Source organism: Jaculus jaculus, chromosome 6, assembly GCF_020740685.1.
Source record: "Jaculus jaculus isolate mJacJac1 chromosome 6, mJacJac1.mat.Y.cur, whole genome shotgun sequence".
Taxonomy (NCBI): Eukaryota; Metazoa; Chordata; class Mammalia; order Rodentia; family Dipodidae; genus Jaculus; species Jaculus jaculus.
In genome coordinates this window covers 93,327,025-93,352,382 of record NC_059107.1, presented here as the reverse complement: position 1 = coordinate 93,352,382, position 25,358 = coordinate 93,327,025, and the positions used below count along the sequence as shown (strand labels likewise).

At 41.6% G+C, this 25,358-nt stretch overlaps 1 protein-coding gene across 3 annotated transcripts in view; it reads right to left on the bottom strand.

Moving 5' to 3' along the window:
• Dip2b (disco interacting protein 2 homolog B) overlaps positions 1 to 25,358 on the bottom strand; it is a 246,715-nt gene that overhangs the window by 69,589 nt on the left and 151,768 nt on the right. For 2 of the 3 annotated variants that reach the window (XM_045151673.1, XM_045151674.1), the window contains exons 5-10: positions 22,997 to 23,209; positions 19,587 to 19,742; positions 18,495 to 18,614; positions 15,681 to 15,878; positions 12,984 to 13,075; positions 1,579 to 1,689 (exon numbers count right to left, since the gene is read on the bottom strand). In XM_045151673.1, coding sequence (XP_045007608.1) covers positions 1,579 to 1,689; positions 12,984 to 13,075; positions 15,681 to 15,878; positions 18,495 to 18,614; positions 19,587 to 19,742; positions 22,997 to 23,209 — 890 coding nt within the window. The remainder of the gene's footprint in view (positions 1 to 1,578; positions 1,690 to 12,983; positions 13,076 to 15,680; positions 15,879 to 18,494; positions 18,615 to 19,586; positions 19,743 to 22,996; positions 23,210 to 25,358) is intronic. The other variant, XM_045151675.1, reaches the window with a different exon arrangement.

Sequence of the window (25,358 nt, the reverse complement as noted above, 5' to 3'; positions counted from 1 at the left end):
CCAATTAAATTTAAGCACAACGCTATGGCTTCCTGACCAAAGAAGGATATTTTATTACTAGAAATGTTGCCTATTTGCTGTTTACTCTTTACAAAAAAATTTTTAATATATATGAACACTCACTAGGCATTTTTTTCCTTTGTTTTTTTTTTTAATAAAAATCATTTTAATTTATTTGAGAGCAACAGACAGAGAAAGAGGCAGATAGAGAATGAGTACGCCAGGGCCTCCAGCCACTGCAAATGAACTCCAGACGCATGCGCCCCTTGTGCATCTGGCTAACGGGGATCCTGGGAATTGAGCCTTGAACCAGGGTCCTTAGGCTTCACAGACAAGAGCTTAACTGCTAAGCCATCTCTCCAGCCCTTTCCTTTGGTTTTGTGAAGTAGGGTCTCACTCTAGCTCAGGCTGACCTGGAATTCACCTCTGCCTCCCGAGTGCTGGGATTAAAATTATGTGCCACGATGCTCAGCTAATGGCATGTGCTTTGCATCCTAGCACTCAGGAGATACTGGTAGGAGAATCGCAAGATGCCATGAGTTCAAGGCCAGTTTGAGATTACATAGTGAATTCCAGGACAGCTTGGGCTAGAGCAAAACCTTTGAAAACCTCCACAAAAAATGAACAGAAAAACAAAACAAAACAAAGAAACCAATAGTTCATCATATTTGTCTCTAATATCAACTTTCACTGACCAATTAATTGCTCACGGCAATGACTGAAAATTCAAATCTATGTCCCATAATTGTGTGCGTGTTCTATGTATGTGTGTTTATGTATGCACACAGGTATATCACTTATTTGGACAGGGTCTCACTGAACATGAGCCTCACTGATCCAGCCCCAAGACCCTCCAGTCTCCACCTTACCAGTGCTGGCATTATGGGCATGTGCCAGACTTTTTATGTGGGGCCTGGGATCAAAAAAGTGTCCCTGCTTACATGGCAGGGACTTTGTCCACTAAGCCTAGCCTCCACATGATTTTTTTGAAAATCTCCCCCCCCATATATATATATATATATATATATATATGTATGTATGTATGTATGTATGTAAAATTTTATTTTTAATTTAAGAGCAACAGAGACAATGGGCATGCCAGGGTCTCTAGCCACTGCAAACAAACTCCAGACACATGCGCCACATTGTGCATCTGGCTTACGTGGGGTGGGTACTGGGAAATCAAACATAGGTCCTTGGCCTTTGCAGGCAGCCATCTCTCTAGCCCTGAATATCATTTTAGAATCACATAAGCCAGATAAATAGGGTGGCACATGTGTCTGGAGTTTGTTTGCAGTGGCCACAGGCACTGGCATGCCCATTCTCTCACTATCTATCTCCCCCTTGAATAAATAACTAATCAAAATTTAAAAATAATATAAAATACCATGACATCTCTCTGAGCTGCAAATGGGTTATTTGGTGGGTAGTTACAAACATCCATGTTTTGGAAAGGGAAGCTGAGCACTTCAGAAAATGGTCACCTTGTTTCTAACATCATCACTGAAGTCAACTGATCCAACGAGAGCCTAATGCCTGCTAGGTTACCTCGAGCTACATCCAAGTTGGCAACGTTACCTTTCTGGTGAGAGGCACTTCTATTGGCACTGGAATCACTTCTGCCAGGAGACAGCCGTAAAAAGCCACCATAAACATGACTGGATCATTGTTTGGGTAAACCAGGGCGACCTAAATTCATAAAGACATTCAACAGAGGAACAAACAATTTTTTCAATATGTAATAAATATATCATGAGCATAAAATCCCCAACTATTTAATAGCTATTTGTTCTACTGGAAATTAAATTACTGAGAAGGACATAAAATTTGCTACGATCTCCATCATGCAAATGACTATACTACATTTTTTTTTAATTTTTTTTTTTTTATTTGAGAGCGACAGACACAGAGAGAAAGACAGATGGAGAGAGAGAGAGAGAGAATGGGCGTGCCAGGGCTTCCAGCCTCTGCAAACGAACTCCAGACGCATGCACCCCCTTGTGCATCTGGCTAACGTGGGACCTGGGGAACCAAGCCTCGAACCGGGGTCCTTAGGCTTCACAGGCAAGCGCTTAACCGCTAAGCCATCTTCTCCAGCCCTATACTACATATTTTGATGACTTCACATGTAGCTAAGTGATACTTGCCTAGCCCACACAATGCACTGGGCTCAATTCATAGTAACACCAAAAATCAAAACCAAAAGCAATAAAACTTATACATTTAGAGAAAAAAAAGTAACCTATTATCAAAGATTTTTTTCATTTAATTGTATTTGTAATTGGTAGTAAACATCTCAGGTTGTATTAATTACTTAGGAAACCAAAGGAAAATTATTTTAGGGTAGAGGTAAAGCAATAAATAAAATGGATTTCTCTAGAAAGAACATCACATAAAGTCAGGCATAGAGGTGCACACCTTTAATTCCAGCACTCGGGAGTCAGAGGTAGGAGGATTAGATAGAAGGATTGTCATGAGTTCAAGGCCACCCCGAGACTACATAGTGAATTCCAGGTCAGCCTGGGCTAGAGTGAAACCCTACCTCGGGAAAAAAAAAAAAATTCAAATGTCTCAAGAGACCCTGTGTTAACCAAATTGATCACCAAATTAGGCATGTATGAAATCTCTTACTCTACAGCAAAACCCCACCTTGAAAAACAAACAAAACAGAAAAGAGAAAAAGTAAGTCACTTATAAAGGCAAGTCCATCAAGATAACAGCAGATACCTCAATACAAACTTTAAAAGCAAGAAGGGCTTAGAAAGATGTAGTCCAAGTGCTGAAGGTAACAATGGTCAACCAAGATTACTTTATCCAGTGACGCTATCCATCCAAATTGAAGAAGAAATAAGGACAATCCACAACAAAAATAGGCTAAAGGAATAGATGACCAACTCTACAGAAAATACTTGAGGGATCCACTATGCTGAAGAGAAAGCAAAGCACACACATGAGGAAACAGGAAAAAATAAACCACACTCGAATAACAGCTAAAATAAGACAGTAAGCTGGGCATGTAAAGGGAAAACGGAAGTACTACAAAACAAGAAGAATGTTGAGAATAAATGTAAACCTTTCAATAATAACTCTTAGTATCAATGGCCTCAATGAACCAACCAAAATACAAAGGTGAGCCAGGCATGGTGGTACAATGCCTTTAATTTCAGCACTCAGAGGCAGGAGAATCTCTGTGAGTTCAAGGATACCTTGGGACCAAATGGTGAAGTCTAGGTCGACCTGGACTAGACTGAGACCCCACCTCAAAAAAAAAAAAAACAACAAACAAACAGCCAGGCATGGTAGTGCACACCTTTAATCCAAGCACTCGGGAGGCAGAGGTAGGAGGACCGTGAGTTCAAGGCACCCTGAGACTACAGAATAAACTCTAGGTCAGCCTGGACTAGAGTGAAACACTAACTCAAAAAAAAAACAAAAAAAAAGCTTGGAGATTGGATTAAAAGGCAGTATCTGGGGCTGGAGAGATGGCTTAGCGGTTAAGCGATTGCCTGTGAAGCCTAAGGACCCCGGTTTGAGGCTCGGTTCCCCAGGTCCCACGTTAGCCAGATGCACAAGGGGGCGCACGCGTCTGGAGTTCGTTTGCAGAGGCTGGAAGCCCTGGCGTGCCCATTCTCTCTCTCTCCCTCTATCTGTCTTTCTCTCTGTGTCTGTCGCTCTCAAATAAATAAATAAAAAATTAAAAAAAAAAAAAAAGGCAGGATCTGGGCTGGAGAGATGACCTAATGGCTAAAGTGCTTCCTGCAAAACCAAAGAAACTCGGTTCAATTCTCCAGGACCCATGTAAGCCAGATGCACAAGATGGCACATGCATGTGGAGTTCATTTACACTGGTTGGAGGCCCTGGTGTGCACATTCTCTCCCATCTCTCCCTATGTCTTTCTCTCAAATAAATAAATAACAATAGTAAAAGGCAGGATCCTTCTGTTGTTCCCTTCAAGAAACTCACCTCTTCATAAAACACACACTATTTTAGGGTGAAAGGACGGAAAGCAGTATTTCAAGCAAATGGGCCTAAAGTGTCACTATCCTAATATGTGACAGGATAGACTTCAAGCCAGCATTAGTGAGGAAAGATTAAGAAAGCCACTTACTATTGATTAAAGGAACAATTCAACAGGAAGACATTATAATTTAAACATACAGGCAGAGACAGGCATGGTGGTGCACGCCTTTAATCCCAGCACATGGGAGGCAGAGGTAGGAGGATTGATGTGAGTTCGAGGCCATCCTGAGACTACATAGTAAATTCCAGGTCAGACGGGGCTAGAGTGAGACCCTACCTCGATAATAAAACAAAACAAAAAAACATATAGGCACCTGACATGTGTGCTCTAATTTCATCACAGATAATACCAAGCACAATTGTAATGGGTGACTTCAATATCCCACTGTCATCAATCGACATGTGATCCCAGCAAAAATTAAACAAAGAGACATCTGGATCAAGTGATGTCATGGAATACATGGACCTAACAGACATCTACAGAACATTTCATCCAAATGTTGTAGAATACCTAAACATTCTCTAAAGTAGATCACATATTAGGACACAAAGCAAAACTTAAAAAAATACAGGAAAAGTGAAATAATTCCTTGCACTGAATCTGATCACAATGGTAAGATTAAACTAGAAATCAGCAAAAAAAAAAAAAAAAAACAAACCCACCACCAACAAAAAACTACAGAGCATACACAAAATCATGGAGACAAAACAGCACACTACTGAATGATGAATGGGTCAGTGAAGAAAGAAATATTCATAGACTCAAATGATAATGAGAACACAATGTACCAAAACCTTTGGAACACAATAAAGGCAGTTTTAAGAGGGAAATTTATAGCTTTATATGCTTATATTAAGAAATTAGGGCCGGGCGTGGTGGCGCACGCCTTTAATCCCAGCATTTGGGAGGCAGAGGTAGGAGGATCGCCGTGAGTTCGAGGCCACCCTGAGACTACATAGTGAATTCCAGGTCAGCCTGGGCTAGAGTGAGACCCTACCTCGAAAAAGCAAAAAAAAAAAAAAAAAAAAAAAAAAAAAAAAGAAATTAGGGGCTGGAGAGATGGCTTAGCAGTTAAGCACTTGCCTGTGAAGCCTAAGGACCCCAGTTCGAGGCTCGGTTCCCCAGGTCCCACGTTAGCCAGATGCACAAGGGGGCGCACGCGTCTGGAGTTCGTTTGCAGAGGCTGGAAGCCCTGGCGTGCCCATTCTCTCTCTCTCCCTCTATCTGTCTTTCTCTCTGTGTATGTCACTCTCAAATAAATAAATAAAAATTAAAAAAAAAAAAGAAATTAGGAGCTGGGCGTGGTGGCACACACCTTTAATCCCAGCACTTGGGAAGCAGAGATAGGGGGATTGCCGTGAGTTTGAGGCCACCCTGAGAGTACATAGTGAATTCCAGATCAGCCTGGGCTAGAGGGAGAACCTACCTCAGAAAACAACAATAACAACAACAACAACAACAAAAATTACAAAGGTCGCAAGTAAACAACTTAATACTTCACTTTAAAGCCTTAGAAAAATAAGAACGAGGCAAACCATAAATCAATAGATGGTGGGCTAGAGAGATGGCTTAGCAGTTAAGGAGCTTGCCTGAGAAGCCTAAGAACAAGCTTGTTCAAATCTCTAGGTCCCACATATAGCCAGATGCAAGCTTGCAATGTTGTACATTTGAACAAAGGGGCACATACATCTGGAGTTCCTTCACAGCGGCTGAAAGGCCCTAGTGCATCCATTCTCTCTCTCTGCCTTTCTCCCTCAGTCTCTCTTAAAAATAAAATAAAATAGCCAAGCATGGTGGCATATGTCTTTCATCATAGCACTTGGGAGGCAGAGGCAGGAGGCTCACCAAGAGTTCGAGGCTACCCTGAAACCACATTGTGAATTCCAGGTCAGCCTGGGCTAGAGTGAGACCCTACCTTGAAGAAAAAAAAAAAAATCAGTAGATGGGAAGAAATAATAAAGATTAGGGCAGAAATTAATGAAATAGAAACCAAAAAACCAATACAAAGAATCAATGAAAGAGTTGGTTCTTTGAAAGAATAAACAAGATTGATAAACCCTTATCAAATCTGACCAGAGGAAAGAGAGAAGACACACAAATTAATAAAATTAAGAAATGAAAAAGGCAACACTACAACACATACTAAAGAGATTGAGGAAATCATAAGGACATGCTTTAAGAACATATACTCCAATCTGAAAATCTGAAAGAAATTAATGATTTCCTAGAGTTATATGACCTACCAAAATTAAATCAAGATGAGATTAACCACTTAAATAGACCTACAACAAGTATGGAGAACCAAGCAGTTATCAAAAATCTCTCAAATAAATAAAGTCCAGACCCAGATGGACTCACTGGTGAATTTTACCAGACCTTCATGGAAGACCTAATACCAATGCTTCACAATCTTTTCCATAAAATATAATAGGAAGGAATTCTACCAAACTCTTTCTACAAAGCCAGCTCACCCTGGTAGCAAAACCAGACAAAGGCAGAACAAAAAAACACAAAATTACAGACCAAAGTGCTGGAGAGATGGTTTAGTGGTTAACGTGCTTGCCTGCAAAACCAAAGGATCTCGGTTTGATTCCCCAGGACCTATGTAAGCCAGATGCACAAGGTGGCACAAGCATCTGGGGATCATTTGCACTGGTTGGATGCCCTGATGTGCCCTTTTTCTCTCTGTCTCTCTTCCTCTGCCTCGTTCTCTCTCTCAAATAAAAAAAAAAAAATTAAGCCGGGCATGGTGGTGCACACCTTAATCCCAGTACTTGGGAGGGAGAAGTAGGAGGACTGCCATGAGTTCTAGGCCACCCTGAGACTACATAATGAGTTCCAGGTCAGCCTGGGCCAGAGTGAGAACCTACCTTGAAAAACCAAAAAAATTCTAAAAAATTTAAAAAATTACAGACCAAAGACAAAGAAAAAAAAAAAATTAAAGCATATCATTTGTCAGGACACTGTGGGTTTATATTAGTATGTAACAAGTTAATTTGGAACACCGGAATTTTGTCCCATTTTGTTTTTTGTCTCACATCTACCCTTTCACTCTTTTTTGTAAAGGCAACTAACTAGTCCAGGAAGGATCAATCAGTTACATAAAGTTTTACTTTATGGAAAAAAAAGAAAAGCTACAGACCTATCTCCCTCATGAATATAGATTTAAAAATTTCACCAAACATTGGCAAACAGAATACAAAAATACATCAAAAAGATCAGTAAGGCCTGCTGTGGTGGTGCACACCTTTAATCCCAGCACTTGGGAGGCAGAGGTAGGAGGATTGCCATGAGTTCGAGGCCACCCTGAGACTACATAGTGAATTCCAGGTCAGCCTGGGCTAGAGTGAGACCCTACCTCAGGGGAAAAAAAAAAAAAGATCAGTAAGTATAGAAGTTGTCAATAAATATATATATATAAAGCCAATACAATGTGGTATGGGGAGAGAGAGAATAAAAGAATAAACCCTGCATTCGCCACACTTCCCAGAGGGGGAACAAAGGCCATTCACCTGGACCGAGTAGGCTTTATCCCAGAGATGCAGGGATGGTTCAATGTACACAAATCGATAAATGTAATACATTATATAACTGGACTAAAGGACAAAATCACATGATCACTTCAGTAGGTGCAGAAAAGGCATTGGACAAAAGTCAACATGCCATCATGGTAAAAGTCCTACAGAAACTAGAAATAGAAGAAACATACCTCCATAATAAAGGCTATTTCTGACAAATCTATAGCCAACATATTACTAAATAGAGAAAACCTTGAAGCTTTCCTCTAAAATCAGGAACAAGACAAGTACTTTTATTTAATATAGTACTGGAAGTCTTAGCTATAGCAATAAGACGAGACACTCATAAAAAGATACAAATTGGAAAGGAAACGTTCAAATTACCATTATTTGCACATGATATGGTTCTAAATATAAAGGATCCTAAAGATTCTACTGCCAGGCGTGGTGGCACATGCCTTTAATCCCAGCACTTGGGAAGCAGAGGTAGGAGGATTGCTGTGAGTTCAAGGCCATGCTGAGACTAGAGTGAATTCCAGGTCAGCCTCGGCTAGAGTGAGACCCTACCTCAAAAACAAAACAAAACAAAAACCAGTAACAACAACAAAAAGATTCTATCTGCAAACTGTGATAAACACTTTTAGCAGCATAGCACTACACAAAATAAATACATAGGAGTCAGCAGCTTTCCTATATACTAATAACCATGCTGAGTATGGAATCAGGGAATCACTTCTATTCACAATTGCATCAAATAAATAAATAAAGTATCTTGGAATAAACCTAACCAAGGAAGTGAAGGAACTCTACAATGAAAATTTTAAAATATTCAAGCAAGAAGTTGCAGAAGACATTAGGACATGGAAAAACATCCCTTGTTCTTGGAGTAGAAGAACCAATATTGTGAAAATGCCAATCCTACCAAAAAGCAATCTACACAGTTAATGCAATTCCCCAGTAAAATCCCAATGACATTCTTCACAGAAATAGAGAAAAAAAACCTAAAATTCATTTGGAAGCACAAAAACCTTGAATAGTCAAAACAATTTTAAGCAACAAAAGTAAGGTGGTATCACCATACCCGACTTTAAGCTATATTACAAATGCATAGTAACAAAAATAGTATGGTACTGGCACAAAGACAGATGTCAATGGAATAGAATAGAGGACCCATATGTAAATCTAGGCAGCTACAGCCATCTGATTTTGGAGAAAAACGCCAAAAATATTCATTGGGGGAAAAAAATAGCCTCTTTAACAAATGGTGCTGGGAAAACTCCCGATATGTATCTGTAGAAGGATGAAAATAGATCCTTATCTCTCTTCATGCACAGGAATCAAGTCCAAATGGATCAGAGACCTTACTATCAGACCTGAAACTCTGAAACTGCTAGAGGAAAAAGTAGGGGAAACCCTTTAACATATTGGTCTTGTCAAAGACTTTCTGAATATAACCCCAATTGCTCAGGAATAAAACCACTAATCAACCACTGGGATATCATGAAATTACAAAGCTTTTGCACAGCAAAGGACACTGTATTCAGAGCAAAGAGACAACCTATAGAATAGGAGAAAATCCTTGCTCAAAAAACTAAATAATAAGAAATCAAACCACCCAATTAAAAAATGGGCTATGGAGCCAGGCGTGGTAGCACATGCCTTTAATCCCAGCACTTGAGAGGCAGAGGTAGGAGAATTGCCATGAGTTCGAGGCCACCCTGAGACTACATAGTGAATTTCAGGTCAGCCTGAGCTAGAGTGAAACCCTATCTTGAAAAGCCAAAAAAAAAAAAAAAAAAAAAGACGATGGAACTAAATAGAGAATTCTCTTTTTTCTTTTTGGTTTTTCGAGATAGGGTTTCACTCTAGCCCAGGCTGACCTGAAATTCACTATGGAGTCTCAGGGTGGCCTTGAACTCACAGAGATCCTCCTACCTCTGCCTCCTGAGTGCTGGGATTAAAGGTGTGCGCCACCATGCCTGGCTTGAGAATTCTCAAAGAAGAAATACAGATGGCATATAAACATCTAAAAAAAAAAAGGTGTTCTAAATCCTTAGCCATCAGGGAAATGCAAACTAAAACTACTCTGAGATTCCTTCTCACTCCTGTCCCACTGGCTACCATCAAGACAATGAATGACAACAAATGCTGGTGAGGATGTGGAAAAACAGGAACCCTTCTGCATTGTTGGTGGGAATGCAATCTGATACAGCCACTGTGGAAATCAGTGTTGAGGTTCCTGAGACAGCTAAAAATAGATTTACCATATGACTCAGCTATACCACTCTTAGGCATATATCCTAGGGACTCGTCTCACTACCTTAGAGATACTTGCTCAACCATGTTTATTGCTGCTCTATTCACAGTAGCTAGAAAATGAAACCAAGTCATGAGCCCTAGGGGTATAACATCTGCTGATGTCTGGAAAAAATGTATATACTATGCTTATGAAACTGCCCAGTAAGCACTTCTCCCCCCTTATATTAACGCTACTCTCACTTTGGGTAGAAAATCTTCTCTTTTCAGATGGCAGTGACTTTGGGATGACTCAGAAGGTATCATAGTGCTGGAAAGAAGTGACTGGAGTACTGAGTAACATCTCGATCACACCTTCCAAAACTCAGGGTCTAATGCAGAAGAGGTGGCAGAAAGAAGGTAAGAGCCAAAGGAAGGGTAGGACTCCGTACAACGTGCTCCTCCAGACGCAAAATGGCCTGGATATCCATGACCTCGTAGTGCTTGACACTACCTACACAAGACCGTCATAAGAGGAGGAAAAGATCATGACATCAAAATAACAGAAAAACTGATTGAGATGGGGAGGGGATATAATGGAGAATGGAATTTCAAAGGGGGAAGTCGGCGGGGAGGGGAAGAGGGAGGGTACTACCATGGGATACATTTTATAATCATGGAAAATATTATTAAAAATTGCGAAAAAAAAGAAAGAAAATAAAACCAGTCTAGATGTCCCTCAACTGATGAGTAGAAAATGAAGACGTGGTACATTTACACAATGGAGATCTATTCTGTGGTAAAGAAAAATGAAATTTGCAGAGTGTGGTGGTTTGATTCAAGTGTCCCGCATGAACTTAGGTGTTCTGAATGCTAGGTTCCCAGCTGATGGAGATCTGGGAATTAATGCCTCCTGGAGGCAGTATGTTGTTGGGGGTGGGCTTATGAGTGTTACAGCCAGTTTCCCCTTGCCAGTGTTAGGCACACTCTCCTGTTGCTATGGTCCACCTTATGTTGGCCAGTGGGTGATGTCCACCCTCTGCTCATGCCACCATTTCCCCCTGCCATCGTGGAGCTTCCCCTCGAGCCTCTAAGCCAAAATAAACTTTTTCTCACAAGCTGCTCTTGGTTGGGTGATTTCTACCAGCAATGCAAGCCTGATTACAACACAGAGAAATGGATGGATCTTGAATTAATGAGGTAATCCAGACCAAGAAAGCCAAATGTCACATGTTCTCCCTCACCTGTGGATCCTGGCTACAAATGTTTAGACTTTTGTGTCAGTTGGAGTAAAAAAATCAGTAGCAGAGGCCTTAAGCTAGAAAAGGTCAATAAGGGAGGGAGGAAAAAGGAGGACTTAAGGGACAGTATTATATATATGTAAGTAGATGAACAGATTACTGGGGGTGGAATGGCCTAAGCAAGGTTAGTGGAAAAGATTGAGTTAAAGAAGGGTGGGGAAAGGGTTAATCAAAATTCAAGACATTCTAAATAATAAATATGAAAACCTACTTTTTTTGGATAATGGCACACCCAGAAGGAATAGACTGTTACTAGAAAAATTTCATTGCCAAGGATGGGATACCACCCACTGAGTTGTTGGTCAGGGAGGTCCCTGATGCCCCCAAAATATTATAGGGTATTGCCAAGGCTCTTGGTTTCATACCAGGAATAGATAGTAAGACCCTACTGCTGAATGCCTGGGCTACAAGGTCACTGAGAAATCAAGCTGGAGCTGAGCTGAAAACCTCCTCCCTGCAGAACAGCTAATAAAAAGCTGGAAAAAGCTGCACTGCATGCAGCCCTATGGGAGACAGAAGTCATCAGTGGTGAAAACAGTGGACACTGGAAGCCTCAAGTTTGGCCAGACAGACCAAATGACCAAATGGGTGTAATAGTGGCATGTCTGCTATGGGGGAAACCAATGGCTCTCTAATTGGACTGGAGACCAGCTCTATGGGAGGGAATACCTGCCTGGTACTGAACATCTACCCAAAAGCCTATGGTGGGGAGGTCATGAGCCTTAGAGTGTAACGACTGCTCTTGTCCGGCTAAATGCATATATTATGCTCACCAAACTGTCCTATAAGCACTTTATTTAACGTTTGTACTCACATATTAATGCTACTCTCACTTTGTGTTAGAGAAGCTTTTCAGATGGCAGTGACCACTGGGATGACCCAAGAGGCATCACAGTGCTGAAAAGAAGTGACAGATGAGTATTCAGCACTGAAACATTTCCATCACACCTTCCAAGGCTCAGGGTCCATTGTGGAAGAGGTGATGGAAAGAACGCAAGAGCCAAAAGAAGGGTAGGACTGCTTACAGTGCAATCTTCCAGATAGAAACTTCCTTGATATCCTTGACCTCGCAGTGCCTACAACTACTTTCACAAAACCCTCGTAATAGGAGGAAAAGGTGATGACATCAAAATAACAGAGACTAATGGAGAGAGGGAGAGGGTATGATGGAGTATAGATTTGTGATGGGGAAAGTGGGGCAGAGGAGGGAATTATGGCTTGTTGTCTGTAAGTGCAGAAGCTGTCAATAAAAGTAGCTGGGCTTGGTGGCACATGCCTTTTATCCCAGCACTTGGGAGACAGCAGTAGGAGGATCGATATGAGTTTGAGGCCACCCTGAAACTACACAGTGAATTCTAGGTCAGCCTGGGCTATAGCAAAAACCTACATCAGAAAACCAAAAAGAAAAAAAGATGCAAACATCAAAACAAATACATGTTCAAAAATGTGACTTCATTTTTTAAAAAAATTTATTTTTCTTTCGATCCTCCTACCTCTGCCTTCCAAGTGCTGGGATTAAAGGCGTGCACTTCAACGCCGGCAAGGTTTGTTTGTTTTTTTGGTCCTATTTTTCAATTTATTTCCTTTTAAAAACATTTTATTTATGTATTTATTTATTTATTTATTTGAGAGAGAAAAAGAGGGAGAGAGAAGGGAGGGAGGGAAGAAGAGAGAATACGTGTGCCAGAGTCTCCAGCCACTGATCTACATGGGTACTGGGAAATTGAACCTGGGTCCTTAGGCTTTACAGGCAAGTGCCTTAATTGCTAAGCCATTTCTTCAGCCCCCTATTTTTTATTTTCTAAGAGTTAGAGTTATGTAAATCTTCCTACCATAGGTTAAAATCTCAGCATGTTTATCTTAGAAAACAATGAATACCACTCTCCTGAAACCAAAAATTCAATTACCCTGTCTCCAGGCTTCAACACAGGCTCGTTTTTGGTCCCCAGTTTATTAAGCAGTGTGTAGGCCAGCTTTAAACTTCTGCTCCACAACTTTCCTGGGAAAAAAGAAGAAAACAGCCAAGTAGAAACCAGCATTAGCTTACTTCAGCACTACAGCACTCAGTTCACCAAGAAGTTAACAAAGACTACAGGCACCTTCAAGTGGTGCCCTTGATGAATTCCACTCCCCTCCACACACAATAAATCTCTCTCCCAAAGCTTATTCTAAAGAGCCAGTGTTGTCTTGAAACAAAAGAAACATTTCAAATTATTTTATTAAGTAATAGGAATATGCTTAAAAACAATGATGTTAGTTGATCCTATTTAAATGGTGGGAAACAAGTTTTGTACCAGGACTAAAAGAAGGTCAGTTCTGTTCTAACCTTTTTCTGAAGGGCGATTCATACAGGTGTTATCAACTACTTAAGGAGACTAGAGAGTAAAAGGTACAACTGGAAGGATATAACAAAACATAATAAGAAGGATTGAGCTGAGCATGGTATAATCCCATCACTTTGGAGGCAGAAACAAAAGGACTGCTGTGAACTCAAGGCTAGGGCTACACAGTGAACTCTAAGTCAGCTTGGGCTACAGAGTAAGAACCTGTCTCAAAAATACAAAACAGAGCCGGGTGTGGTGGCACATGCCTTTAATCCCAGCAGTTGGGAGGCAGAGGTAGGAGGCTCGCCATGAGTTCAAGGCCATCCTGAGACTACACAGTTAATTCCAGGTCAGCCTGGACCAGAGTGAGACCCTACCTCAAAAAACAAAAACAAAAAAAACAAAAAAAAACCAACCAGGCCTGGAGGAATGGCTTAGCAGTTAAGGCATTTGCATGCAATCAAAGCCAAAGGATCCGGTTCAATTTTCCAGGACCCAAGTAAGCCAGATACGCAAGGTGGCACATGCATCTGGAGTTCATTTGCAGTGGCTGGAGACCCTGGCGCACCCATTCTCTCCCTCTTTCTCTCTCTCAAATAAATAAGTAAATAAATAAATAAAATATATTTAAAAAAAAAAAAACAGGATGTGAGGGATGGCTTAGCAGTTAAGGTGGCCGGATGCTCTGGGGCGCTCATTCTCTCTATCTGCCTCTCTCTTAAAATTGATAAACAAAAATTTTAAAAAACAAAAAATGCCAGGAGTGATGGTACACACCTTTAATCCCAGCACTTGGAAGCCTGTGAGGTCAAAGTCAGCCTAGGCTAGAGTGAGATCCTTCCTTGAAAAAAACAAAATGAAACAAGAGACAGGTGGAGGCGCACACCTTTATCAGAGGTAGGAGGATCACTGTGAGTTTGAGGCCAGCCTGAGACTACATAGTGAACTCCAGGTCAGCCTGAGCTAGTACAAGATCCCATCTCAAATTCCCCAGCAAAAGCAAAGCATCCCCAAACCCCACAAAACAGGAATGTGAAACTGGTTATGTGAGACACACAGACACTTCACAGATGTCAACGAAACATGTAAGGATCTGGCTTGCTGAATGCTTCAATTTTGAGACCAGGTCTCATACAGCCCAGACTAGCTTTAAACTTACTACGTAGTTGAGGATGACACCTGATCTTAATCCTCCGCCTCCACCTCCAACTCCTAAGTGCTAGCATTGCAGCTGTGTACCACCACACCTGACTCTGTATGCCTGCGTTATGTTGATCTCACTTTGTCTTTTTTTTTAAATATTTTTTCCTTTTTATTTATTTAGTTCCAAGCAGAGAGAGATAGAAGAGAGACAGACAGAGAGAGAATGGGCACGCCAGGGCCTCCAGCCAGTGCAAATGAACTCCAGATGCATGTGCCCCTAGTGCATTTGCCTTACATGGGTCCTGGGGAATCAAACCTGGGTCCTTTGGCTTCACAGGCAAACGCCTTAACTGCGAAGCCATTTCTCCAGCCCCTCACTTTGTCTCTTTAATTTATTTTTATTTTTATTTAGGAGGGAGGGAGGGAGGGAGGAGGAGAGAGAGAGAAGCGCACTAAGTCATCTCCCCAGCCCACCATTTTTAATTTTCAGATATTATCTGATTTGCAACATACATTTGACATAATGTTTTTCTAATCTCCTCTTCCAGTGGGTGGTGTGTATTCTGTCATCTCAGGACTCAGGAAGATGAGGCAAGAGGACCAGGAGCTTAAGATCATCCTCAGTTAAATCACAAGTTCAAGGCCAGTAAGAGAGAAAACATCTCAAACAACAATAATAGTTGGTGAGATGGCTTAATAGCTGAGAAGGCACTTGCCAGCAAAGCCAAAGGACTCAGGTTCAGTTCTCTACTACCCACGTAAGTCAGATGCACCAGGTAGTGGGTACATCTGGAGTTCGCGTTCAGTGGCTAGAGACCCTGTTGCACCCATTCTTTCTCTTCCTCTCTAATAATAAATAAAATACTTTAAATCATCATCATCATATCTTAATAAATTCTCTTCTAATGTTAAAATAGGAATGAAACTATCTTTTACTACCTTTAAATACTAGCTGGCTTGCAAATGCTATCTTAGCAAATGAACTATTTGGCAATAGCATTACTTGGATCTTATAACCCTATTAAATAAATGACATAATGAAAAGCAACTGAGAAATAGGAAGACAAGAACCAACACAAGACAGTTACTCTGAAGAACGTGTAGAACGAAGGGACCTTTGGGCTCTGATAAACTTACCATATGTGAGCGTGTAGACTGGCTTCCCAGTCACGTCTAGCCCAGTCAGACAGGGGCACTTGGCTTGGGTGGAGCCCCAGCGCTGCAAGGCAGTCTCCAGTGCAGGCGGCCAGTTACAGATGACTCCCAGGGGCTCTCCCTTCACAGGGGTCATCTGTCGGCCCTCAGGCTTTGGCTGGTTGGGATCTGGCTGAGGTACTGCATCAAAGAGCAACAAGTAAGATGAAGTATGTCCAAGTAGCAGTGAGTATAATCAAATCTCTAACACTTCTCCCTTTCTTCCCTTTCTCTTCATAGTCACCCAGTTTCAATATTTGAGAAAGTGAGGACTACATTAGAGAAGACAATCTATAAACTGGGCTTCATTCAACTTTCTATTTAATTATGAAATGATATTCCACGTGTTTGTATGCAATTAATAGATCCTAGCTGGGTGTGGTGGCTCACGCCTTTAATCTCAGCACTTGGGAGGCAGAGGTAGGAGGATCTCCATAAGTTTAAGGCCACCATGACATTACATAGTGAATTCCATGTCAGTCTGAGCTACAGTGATACCCTACTTTGAAAAAAAATATTTTGGGGGGAGGGCTGGAGAAATGGCTCATTGGTTAAGGCACTTGCCTGCAAAACCCAATGACCCAGATTTAATTCCTTAGTACCCACATAAAGCCCAAATGCACAAACTGGCACATGCATCAGGAGTTCATTTACAGTGGCTAGAGGCCCTGGTACAACCACTTCTTTTTCTCTCTCCATGTAACTAATTAAAAAATTTTTTAAATTATTTATTTTTTAAGCTGGGAGTGGTGGCGCACACCTTTAATCCCAGTACTTGCAAGGCAGAGGTAGGAGGATTACAATGAGTTCAAGGCCATCCTGAGACTACATAGTGAATTACAGGTCAGCCTGAGCTAGAGTGAGACCCTACCTCAAAAAAATTTTTTTTTCTTTGAGAGAGACAGAAAGAAGCAGACACACAGAGAGTATGAATGTGCCAGTGCCTCCTGCCATTGTAAAAAACTCCAGATGTATGTGCCACTTTGTACACCTAGCTTTAAGTGGGTACTGGGGAAATACCTTATTTTTTAAGATGGGCTTTCTCAATGAACCTGAAGCTTACTTACATTGCTGGAGTAGGTAGTCAGTGAGAGAAATCCAGGGATTCTATTGTGGCCTCCCCAGCACAGGAATTAGAGGGGTGCTTCACTGTGTCTGGTTTGTATGTGGGTGCTAGAAATCTAAACTCAGGTCATCAGGCTTCCATGGAAAGTACTCACCAATTGAGTCATCTCCCCATACCTCTGTGAACCCTTCTTTAATCACATACAGGCCTGACTTCTCCTCTGTACTGGTCAATATGAACTTACTGGCTAAACTAATTTTCCACATTAACACTTTAAATTGGGGAGGGGGAAGGAGGGAGAGAGAGAGAAGAGGTTTTCCAGGTCCTCTAACCATTGCAAACAAACTCCAGATGCATGTGCCACCTTTTGTATCTGGCTTATGTGGGTACTAGGGAATCGAACATGGGTCCTTAGTCTTCACAGGCAAGCACCTTAACCACCAAGCCATTTCTCTAGCCCTCACCACCTTTTTTATTTTTTTTTTTGCATGCATGCATGCATGTACATGCAGATGTGAATACCCAATGTACATGCATGAGGAGGCCAGAGGAAAACACAGGGTGCCTTTTCTCATGACTCATCTGTGTATTTCTTTTCTTGAGATGGGATCTATCTCTTTCAACCTGGAGCTCGTCCATCAGCAAGCCACAGCAATTCAGACCTCCACCCTCACTGGGGTTATAGATGTGCAGAGCCACACCCACCTTTTTACATGGGTTCTAGAGAATTAAACTTGGTGATCCTTTTTTTTTTTTTGGTTTTTCAAGGTAGGGTCTCACTCTAGTCCTAGTCCAGGCTGACCTGGAATTCACAATGTAGTCTCAGGGTGGCCTTGAACTCACGGTGAGCTGCCTCGTGAGTGCTGGGATTAGAGGCATGCATCACCACACCCGGCTGGTGATCTTTTTTATTTAGATATTTTATTTATTTATTTGCAAGAAAGAGGCAGGAGAGAGAGAGAGAGAAGCATGCCAGGGCCTCTAGCCACTGCAAGCAAACTCCAGATGCATGTGCCACCTGGGCATCTGGTTTCACCTGGGTACTAGGGAATCGAACCTGGGCTATTAGGCCTTGCAGGCAAGCACCTTAACCACTGTACATCTTTCCAACCAAAACTTGGTGATCTTTGGCCCAAGGAACCCGTATGCTGAAGTGGTAAGGGCTCTTAACTCTCGAGCCATCTCTCCAGCCTCACATTTGAGAATCGGTATAGAGTATATAAAGTGCACGAAGAAAATTTTCACCATCTATCTTATTATCTTGTAGAAAACAAAAATGTGTGTGTTAATTGACAGATTTAATTAAAAAAAACAACTATAGCTGGATGTGGTGGTGCACGCCTTTAATTCCAGCACTAGGGAGGCAGAGGTTCTCACCATTAAAAAAACTCATGATGATCCTACTACCTCTGTCTCCCAAGTGCTGGGATCAAAGGTGTGTGCCACCACACCTGGCTATAAGTAACTTTTGAAATTATGCATTGCCAACTCAGTCCCCACAGTCATCTCTTCTCCCTTCCTCCCCAGCCCACCTCCTTGCTTGAGATCTAAATTACAAATGGTCCTCAAGGGGAAAGCACAGAAGTGTAAGTTCCTTGGAGCAAGAACCATGTCTTGTTCACACGACATGTAGTAACTGCTTGAGAGATATCTGTTTAATGAATATATGTTTTTGGTATTTTTACTTCTACCTTCCACAATTTCTTCAGAGTCATCCACAAAGAACTCCTTTAAAGGTGGCCTTTTGGGTCGTTTCAGAGTACTGAGAAGCTGTTGGATTTTTGTGGATACTCTGCTGCTGACAGGAACACCTATCGGGGGAAAAAAAGCAATGCAGTCCATTAAAATTCACTAACTTAACACTCAGGAAGCAGAGGTAGGAGAATCACAATTGAGTTTGAGGCCACCATGAGGCCATGTAGTGAATTCCAAGTCAGCCTGGGTTAGGGTGAGATTCTACCTCAAAAAAACGAAAAAACTGGCTGAAGGAAGGGATGGCTTAGCAGTTAGGGCATTTGCCATCTAAGTCAAAGGACCCAGGTTCAATTCCCCAGGACCCACGTTAGCCAGATGCACAAGGGGACACATGTGTCTGGAGATCGTTTACAGTGGCTGGAGGCCCTGGCGCAACTAATCTCTCTCTCTCTCTCTCAAATAAATAAATGAATAAATAAAATATTTTTTAAAAATCACTGACTTAGAGGGTATTTCATTTCCTCAATTCTCTCAGAAGCTTTCATTTCTAATGTTGCTTGGCCTTTGCCCATAGCCTTACTCTACGTGAAACGGAGCAACATTTACATGACAAGTTGTGTAACAGATGCGATGCTAATACTAACATACTAATTCTGCTCAAGGAGCTTACCTAAGCTTCCCTTTCTCTTAGAGAATCCTTTTTCACGCTTGGTTTTGGGTTCAAAGTACCTTTAGAAGCATGAACTAAGGGGGAGGGAGGGTATTACCATGGGATACTTTTTATAATCATGGAAAATGTCAATAAAAATTGAGAAAAAAAGAATAGGAAGTTAGTAATATTACCTGCATTCCTGAATTTGGAAACATCTATTTTAAAAAGAAATAAATATAGAGTGTGTCTACGCTAGGAAGAAAAAAAAAGCAGCATCAATAAGTGTTGTCAAGTGAGCATCCTAGATGACATGGTGAGTGAACCAACTGCAATGCAGTTCCGTGGCTGGTGCCAGTCACAGGAGCTACTGTTTATAAGTTGAATTTTTCCAGTCTGAGTTACGTTCCCTATTTAGCTGTCAAACAGAACTCCTTACCGTCAGCTGTGTCCATAAGGCTGGATCTGTTGGATCCTTTGTGCATGCCTTTAACAATCCCAGAAGGGGGCAGATCAATATTCACTGGGCGAAGTGAGGAGGAGGACGAGGAGGAAGAGGTAGTTGCAGTGACATCAGGGGGAGCAGAGAAATTCTCTATAAGGGGAGAAGAGTAAACTTAGAATTACGTGACACTCACACCAAAATAAGAACTTCTTTTTTTTGTTTTTTGTTTTTTGAAGTGGGCTCTTGCTCTAGCCCAGGCTGACCTAGAATTCACTATATAGTCTCAGGGTGGCCTTGAACTCACTAAGATCCTTCCACCTCTGCCTCCCAAGTGCTGGGATTAAAGGCACGCACCAGCATGCCTGGCTGTATAAAAGAAACTTTTAAATCAAAGTCTACTAGAACATGTAATGAGAAAATCAGAAGTTAAGCTAGAACATAGCTTTCTAAAATAATCTCTACGATGTGGGTAACCTTAATGCGATCAAACCACACACCTAATGACTCAGAAATGTTACTACACAGAAAGGCTGGTGGAAATATAATGTCATTAAAACAATCCTAACAAGACGGGAATCCAAGTGACTTTGGAGTGGAACCCAAGTGAGCAAGAGCCCGTCCCGTCACTAGTGCTCTAGCCTCCCGAGCACCTCTCCGTAATCATTCTTCTGCGAATGCTTCCCTTCTCATCAAAGACCTGAACAGTGACCCAGAGTGGGCCAGATGGCCCGGCTTTTCAGATGAAGGAAAACTGGGTAAGGTCCACTTCTAATATTTATCAAATAGCCCACAGTTAACTTGGAGCTACTTATCAGACAAGTTTCTTTCTTGTTTTAAGCAGAAATTAAGGAGTACTGTGCAATGCTTCCTGGAGGATCTCATGGAGACAGGCTGGAGTGGAACCCTCTCCAAGGATGACCTTGAACTCCTGATCTTCCTTCCTCTACCTTCCAAGGGCTGTCATTATCACCATATCCAGTTAAAAATGTGTGCTTTATGCCGGGCGTGGTGGCGCACGCCTTTAATCCCAGCACTCGGGAGGCAGAGGTAGGAGGATCACCGTGAGTTCAAGGCCACCCTGAGATGACAGAGTGAATTCCAGGTCAGCCTGGACCAGAGTGAGACCCTACCTCGAAAAACCAAAAAAAAAAAAAAAAAAAAAGTGTGCCTTTATTTGACCTAGCAATTAACACTACAGAAATACACTATAAGAAAGTAAACAAGCGGGGCATGGTGGCGCACATCTTTAATCCCAGCACTCAGGAAGCAGAGGTAGGAGGATCGCAATGAGTTCGAGGCCACCCTGATACTATATAGTGAAATCCAAGTCAGCCTGAGCTACTCGAAAAACAAACAAACAAAAAAAGTAAACAAGCTGGGCATAGTGGCACACATCTTTAATCCCAGCACTCAGGAGGCAGAGGTAGGAGGATCACGGTAAATTCAAGGACACCCTGAGATATAATGAATAAATGAATTCCAGGTCAGCCTGGGTGAGTGAGATCCTACCTCACAAACAATTTTTTTTAACTTATTATTGCATGTCCACTCCAACAGTTTGCACAGAGCAAAAAATACAAATAAAACTCCGGTAGGGTGTGGTGGCGCATGACCTTAATCACAGAAGGCAGAGGTAGGAGGATCACCATGAGTTCTAGGCCACCCTGATACTACCTAGTGAATTCCAGATCAGCCTGAGCTACAGTGAGATCCTACCTTGAAAAAAAAAAAAAAACACCTCCAGATACTATTTTAATGTCTACAATAAGGGACACAGCCATAAAACTGTGTACTTATAAAAGAAAATTATTATTACAAAAATAATTGTATAATAATAACTATGATATAACAGATGCTTATGATAAACTGCTAAGAAAAGCATATAATATACATCATATTTAAGATGATTTAACTTTTATTAAATCAAAATGAAATCAGTACATATTCTAAGTTAAAGAAAGACTACACACTAAAATGATAACAATAAAGTATTATACATTAGATTCTAGATTTTTCTTTTAACCTGTGTTTTTCAATTTTCTTATTGGGAAGATGCAAAGCAAATATTCAGAAAGCAATAATGTTAGAGGAAATGCTTCCTATAACTTCAGCTAACACTTTTCAGTGTTGTAGAAACACAGAAAAAGATGAAACCATGTTGTTAACAAAAATCCAGATAATGGTGAGTGAGTATATGGGCATTATTATTATTATTTTTTAAACAAGTGGAAGTGGCAGTGCCCTCTTTTATACAGATGCAGCAATAAAACCCCCTGCCTCAGCCCTGCTGCTTACCCTCTGGAACTAAAGTGGTAAATGAGCCAGCTACATGCAGCTGCCCTTGTGAATTACAGGGTTGGGCTAAGAATTCCGGGTGGGCCATCAACTGAGGGCTTTTTATATGGGCAATGGTACCTTCAGGGTACCTAGTTTCATTAAAAATGATATCCCTGGGCCGGGCGTGGTGGCGCATGCCTTTAATACCAGCACTCGGAGGCAGAGGTAGGAGGACTGTCATGAGTTTGAGGCCACCCTGAGACTACATAGTGAATTCCAGGTCAGCCTGAGCTAGAGTGAGACCTTGCCTAAAAATATAAATAAATAAAATAAAATAACCTTGAAGTGAAATGTTTCCAACTCGTTCTTTTCAGAAATCAAATAAAAATATATAAAACAATACAGAAAGGTTACTGAGATGACAAGACAACAAAATGCAACTGGTTGTCAAGAAAAGAAGAAAAAGACATCCTAGATACACTAATGAGTATTACTTTGTGCAATTTGTACCAACCAATAAAGCCAGAGCAGAGATCTGTGTTTTTATCTGCAGATGTCAGAACTCTTTGAAAATCACACAAAAACGTAAAGCAGAGCCAAGCAAAAGCTGCCTGCCGCACGCAGCAGCAGCAGCAGCAGCAGCGCACTGACAACTCAGCCTGCACATGCCACATGCAGCAACATCACAGCAGCAAGAAAAACAAACCAGTCTTCATGCAGAACACCAAAAGGCCTCAAGATACTGGCTGAAGTTAGAATTTGCTTGGATTTAATATTTTTGGCTTGATGAAATACAGGCACCAATCCTGTAAAAATCAAAGATGTTCCATATTTTAATATATGGACTTTATGGTGTTAAGACTGGTGTTCTATCTTGCAGCTTGAGTATTGCTTATGGAAATAGGTATGGCTTCAGGTGAGCAATACTGTATACTAACCATGCAGATGATGTCTATTGTGCCTGCAACAAATGTACTGCTGGTGTTTCCTTCTCTGTCTCTGTCACTGTTTTCTGACAGGATATTTTTAGGCCAGACTGAAAAGTGCTAACACAATCATAAACTTGCCCTGGACACTTGGTGCCAAATGGGACATAAGTGGGCTTCTTGGGCAGATCCAGCTCCTACCTATTCGAGTATTGGCAAATACATCAGCTAGAGACCCACTGGTTCCTTTGACCTCTCCGTGGGACAGCGTAGAAGATGCAGATGAGGAAGTGGACGATCCCTGAATTGAACGGTTGATCCAGGACTCGGCATTCTGTAAGCTCTGCTGCAAGGCAGCAGAGAGCGCAGCTTGGCGTCTCAGTGAGCCCTCATCCTCAGAGGCCGAAGACGTGTCTGTGTGGGATTAGAAAAAAAGAAGTTCTCCATCCTGCCTGGAACAGACTTCAGTTCTTGCCCATTGATTACACATTTGATGTCGACACCAGCAAAACATTCTCATTCTCAAATTAATAGCTGAAGGTCATCAAGCATCTTAGGCAAGCTCTATGGCCAAATAAAACAGCCTTACTCTGTAGGTGGGTTTTAATTTTTTTATTTGTTTTTGGTTCTTCAAGTTAGGGTTTCCCTCTATCCCAGGCTGACCTGGAATTTCCTATGTAGTCTCAAAATGGCCTTGAACTCACAACAATCTTCCTACCTCAGCCTCTCAAGTGCTAAGGTGTGCACCACCGTGCCTGGCTTAAGTTTATTTTTTTAACCCTCTAAGAACATACTATTTTCATGTTTTGAGCTTGACTAATATCTTAACTTTTCTAGTTTATCTAATTATATTTAAGCAATATGGAAATGCTTACGTATCTTCCTCAACCTCTTCATTAGAGGCCCTTGTGACAGTGACTTTTTATAAATATTTGTCTGTATTTATAAGAAAGTGATCTTGATAGGGAGATATGAAATTTGTTTTTGTTCAAAACTGACGTGAAAGGGGGGGAAGAAAGAGAAGAAGGGAGGAGGAGGATGCTATGGTAATGGGGAACTGGCCTGGAAGCACTAGTGGCTTTATGGACAGGCCAGCTAGTCACAAGGCACGGGGGAACCTTTCCAAGCATGGCAAAGGAAGGCACAGCACCTGGATTTCTTTCCTTCTCACCAGAGAAGAACTGTGAGAAATTCATTCATATCGTTATTTAGCCTCACTCTGACTTCAGAACAATAAGACCTAAATTAAAAAAGCATTCTGGGAAGCCAGGCGTGGTGGCACATGCCCTTGATGCCAGCACTGCGGAGGCAGAGGTAGGAGAATTGCCGTGAGTTTGAAGCCACCCTGAGACTACAGAGTGAATTCCAGGTCAACCTCAGCTAGAGTGAGACCCTGCCTCCAGAATACAAACAAACAAACAAACAAACAACAAAAAATAAAGTACCCCCCCAGAAGTCTAAATCTATGAATTAATCCCAGAAAGTAACCCCAGAAGTCTAAATCTACAAGGCAGAGCAACAGAGTTACAACAAACATCCTTGCTTCTGCTCGGTGCTACCATCAATGTATTGCCTCATATTGATAGAGATCTGCAATCCAAGAATAACTGTGTGTGTGTGTGTGTGTGTGTGTGTGTGTGTGTGTGTGTGTGTGTGTAAAAGGGAGTGATGAATAAAACCCTTCAAGTGAATTATTTTCAGAGTAACACAACTCAGAAACCCACAAATGCTCTGGATTTGCAGGTTATCCTTGTAGCGTCATTCACTGTAATTTGTGTAATTTCAAGATCAGTCAACTCAGGTTTACAGACAGTAAAACCAGTACTTTCATTATTAGATTTATGGAAAATTGATTGCATGGTGTTTCTATATTTCATCAATTATGTAATTAGGTATACTATTTCAATTCAATTACCTAATTTGCCTGCCAGGCCTCCTCTGGGTGTTTAATGACTTACAGCTATGGAGAACTTAGGCTAAGGGAAAACATGGCTTTGATGTTAGGTCTTCCATTTGAACTCTGTGACGTACCATGTAACTTGTTTGTTGAACCAACAAAATGAATGAGCACATTAGTTGATTAAAAATAAAATGTTGAGGGAGAAGACAAAATCCCTACTCTCACAGGACTCAGGACCTGCTAGGAGTTGAGGTGGCCAAGGAACAGAGACCTGTGCCCCAGCCCACAGACCAAGTACAGATTACTTATGAGGGGCACAGGGCTGGGTGAGAGTGGCACCAGGGAAATGGAACAGCAAGTGAGAACACTTGGAAGAGGCAGAAAACCAGGCATGTTTGAAGGTCGCAAAGAAACTCAGACTAGCCGAAGCCCAGGAAGCAAGACCGAGAGAGGCGAGGTGAGGGCAGGTAAGCGAGCAGAGCGGCTTCAAAGGGCCGTCTAAGACATGCTAAGGAAACGTGTCCTCCTGATACCTACAGTGGGAGACAGCGAGAATAACAAAAATGACAACATACAGAAAGCACAGGAGGGTCAGCACAGAGCACTGAGCCAGTCAACATGAGCTCCTCTTCTCATGCCCAGAAGGAATGTAATACTCTATTT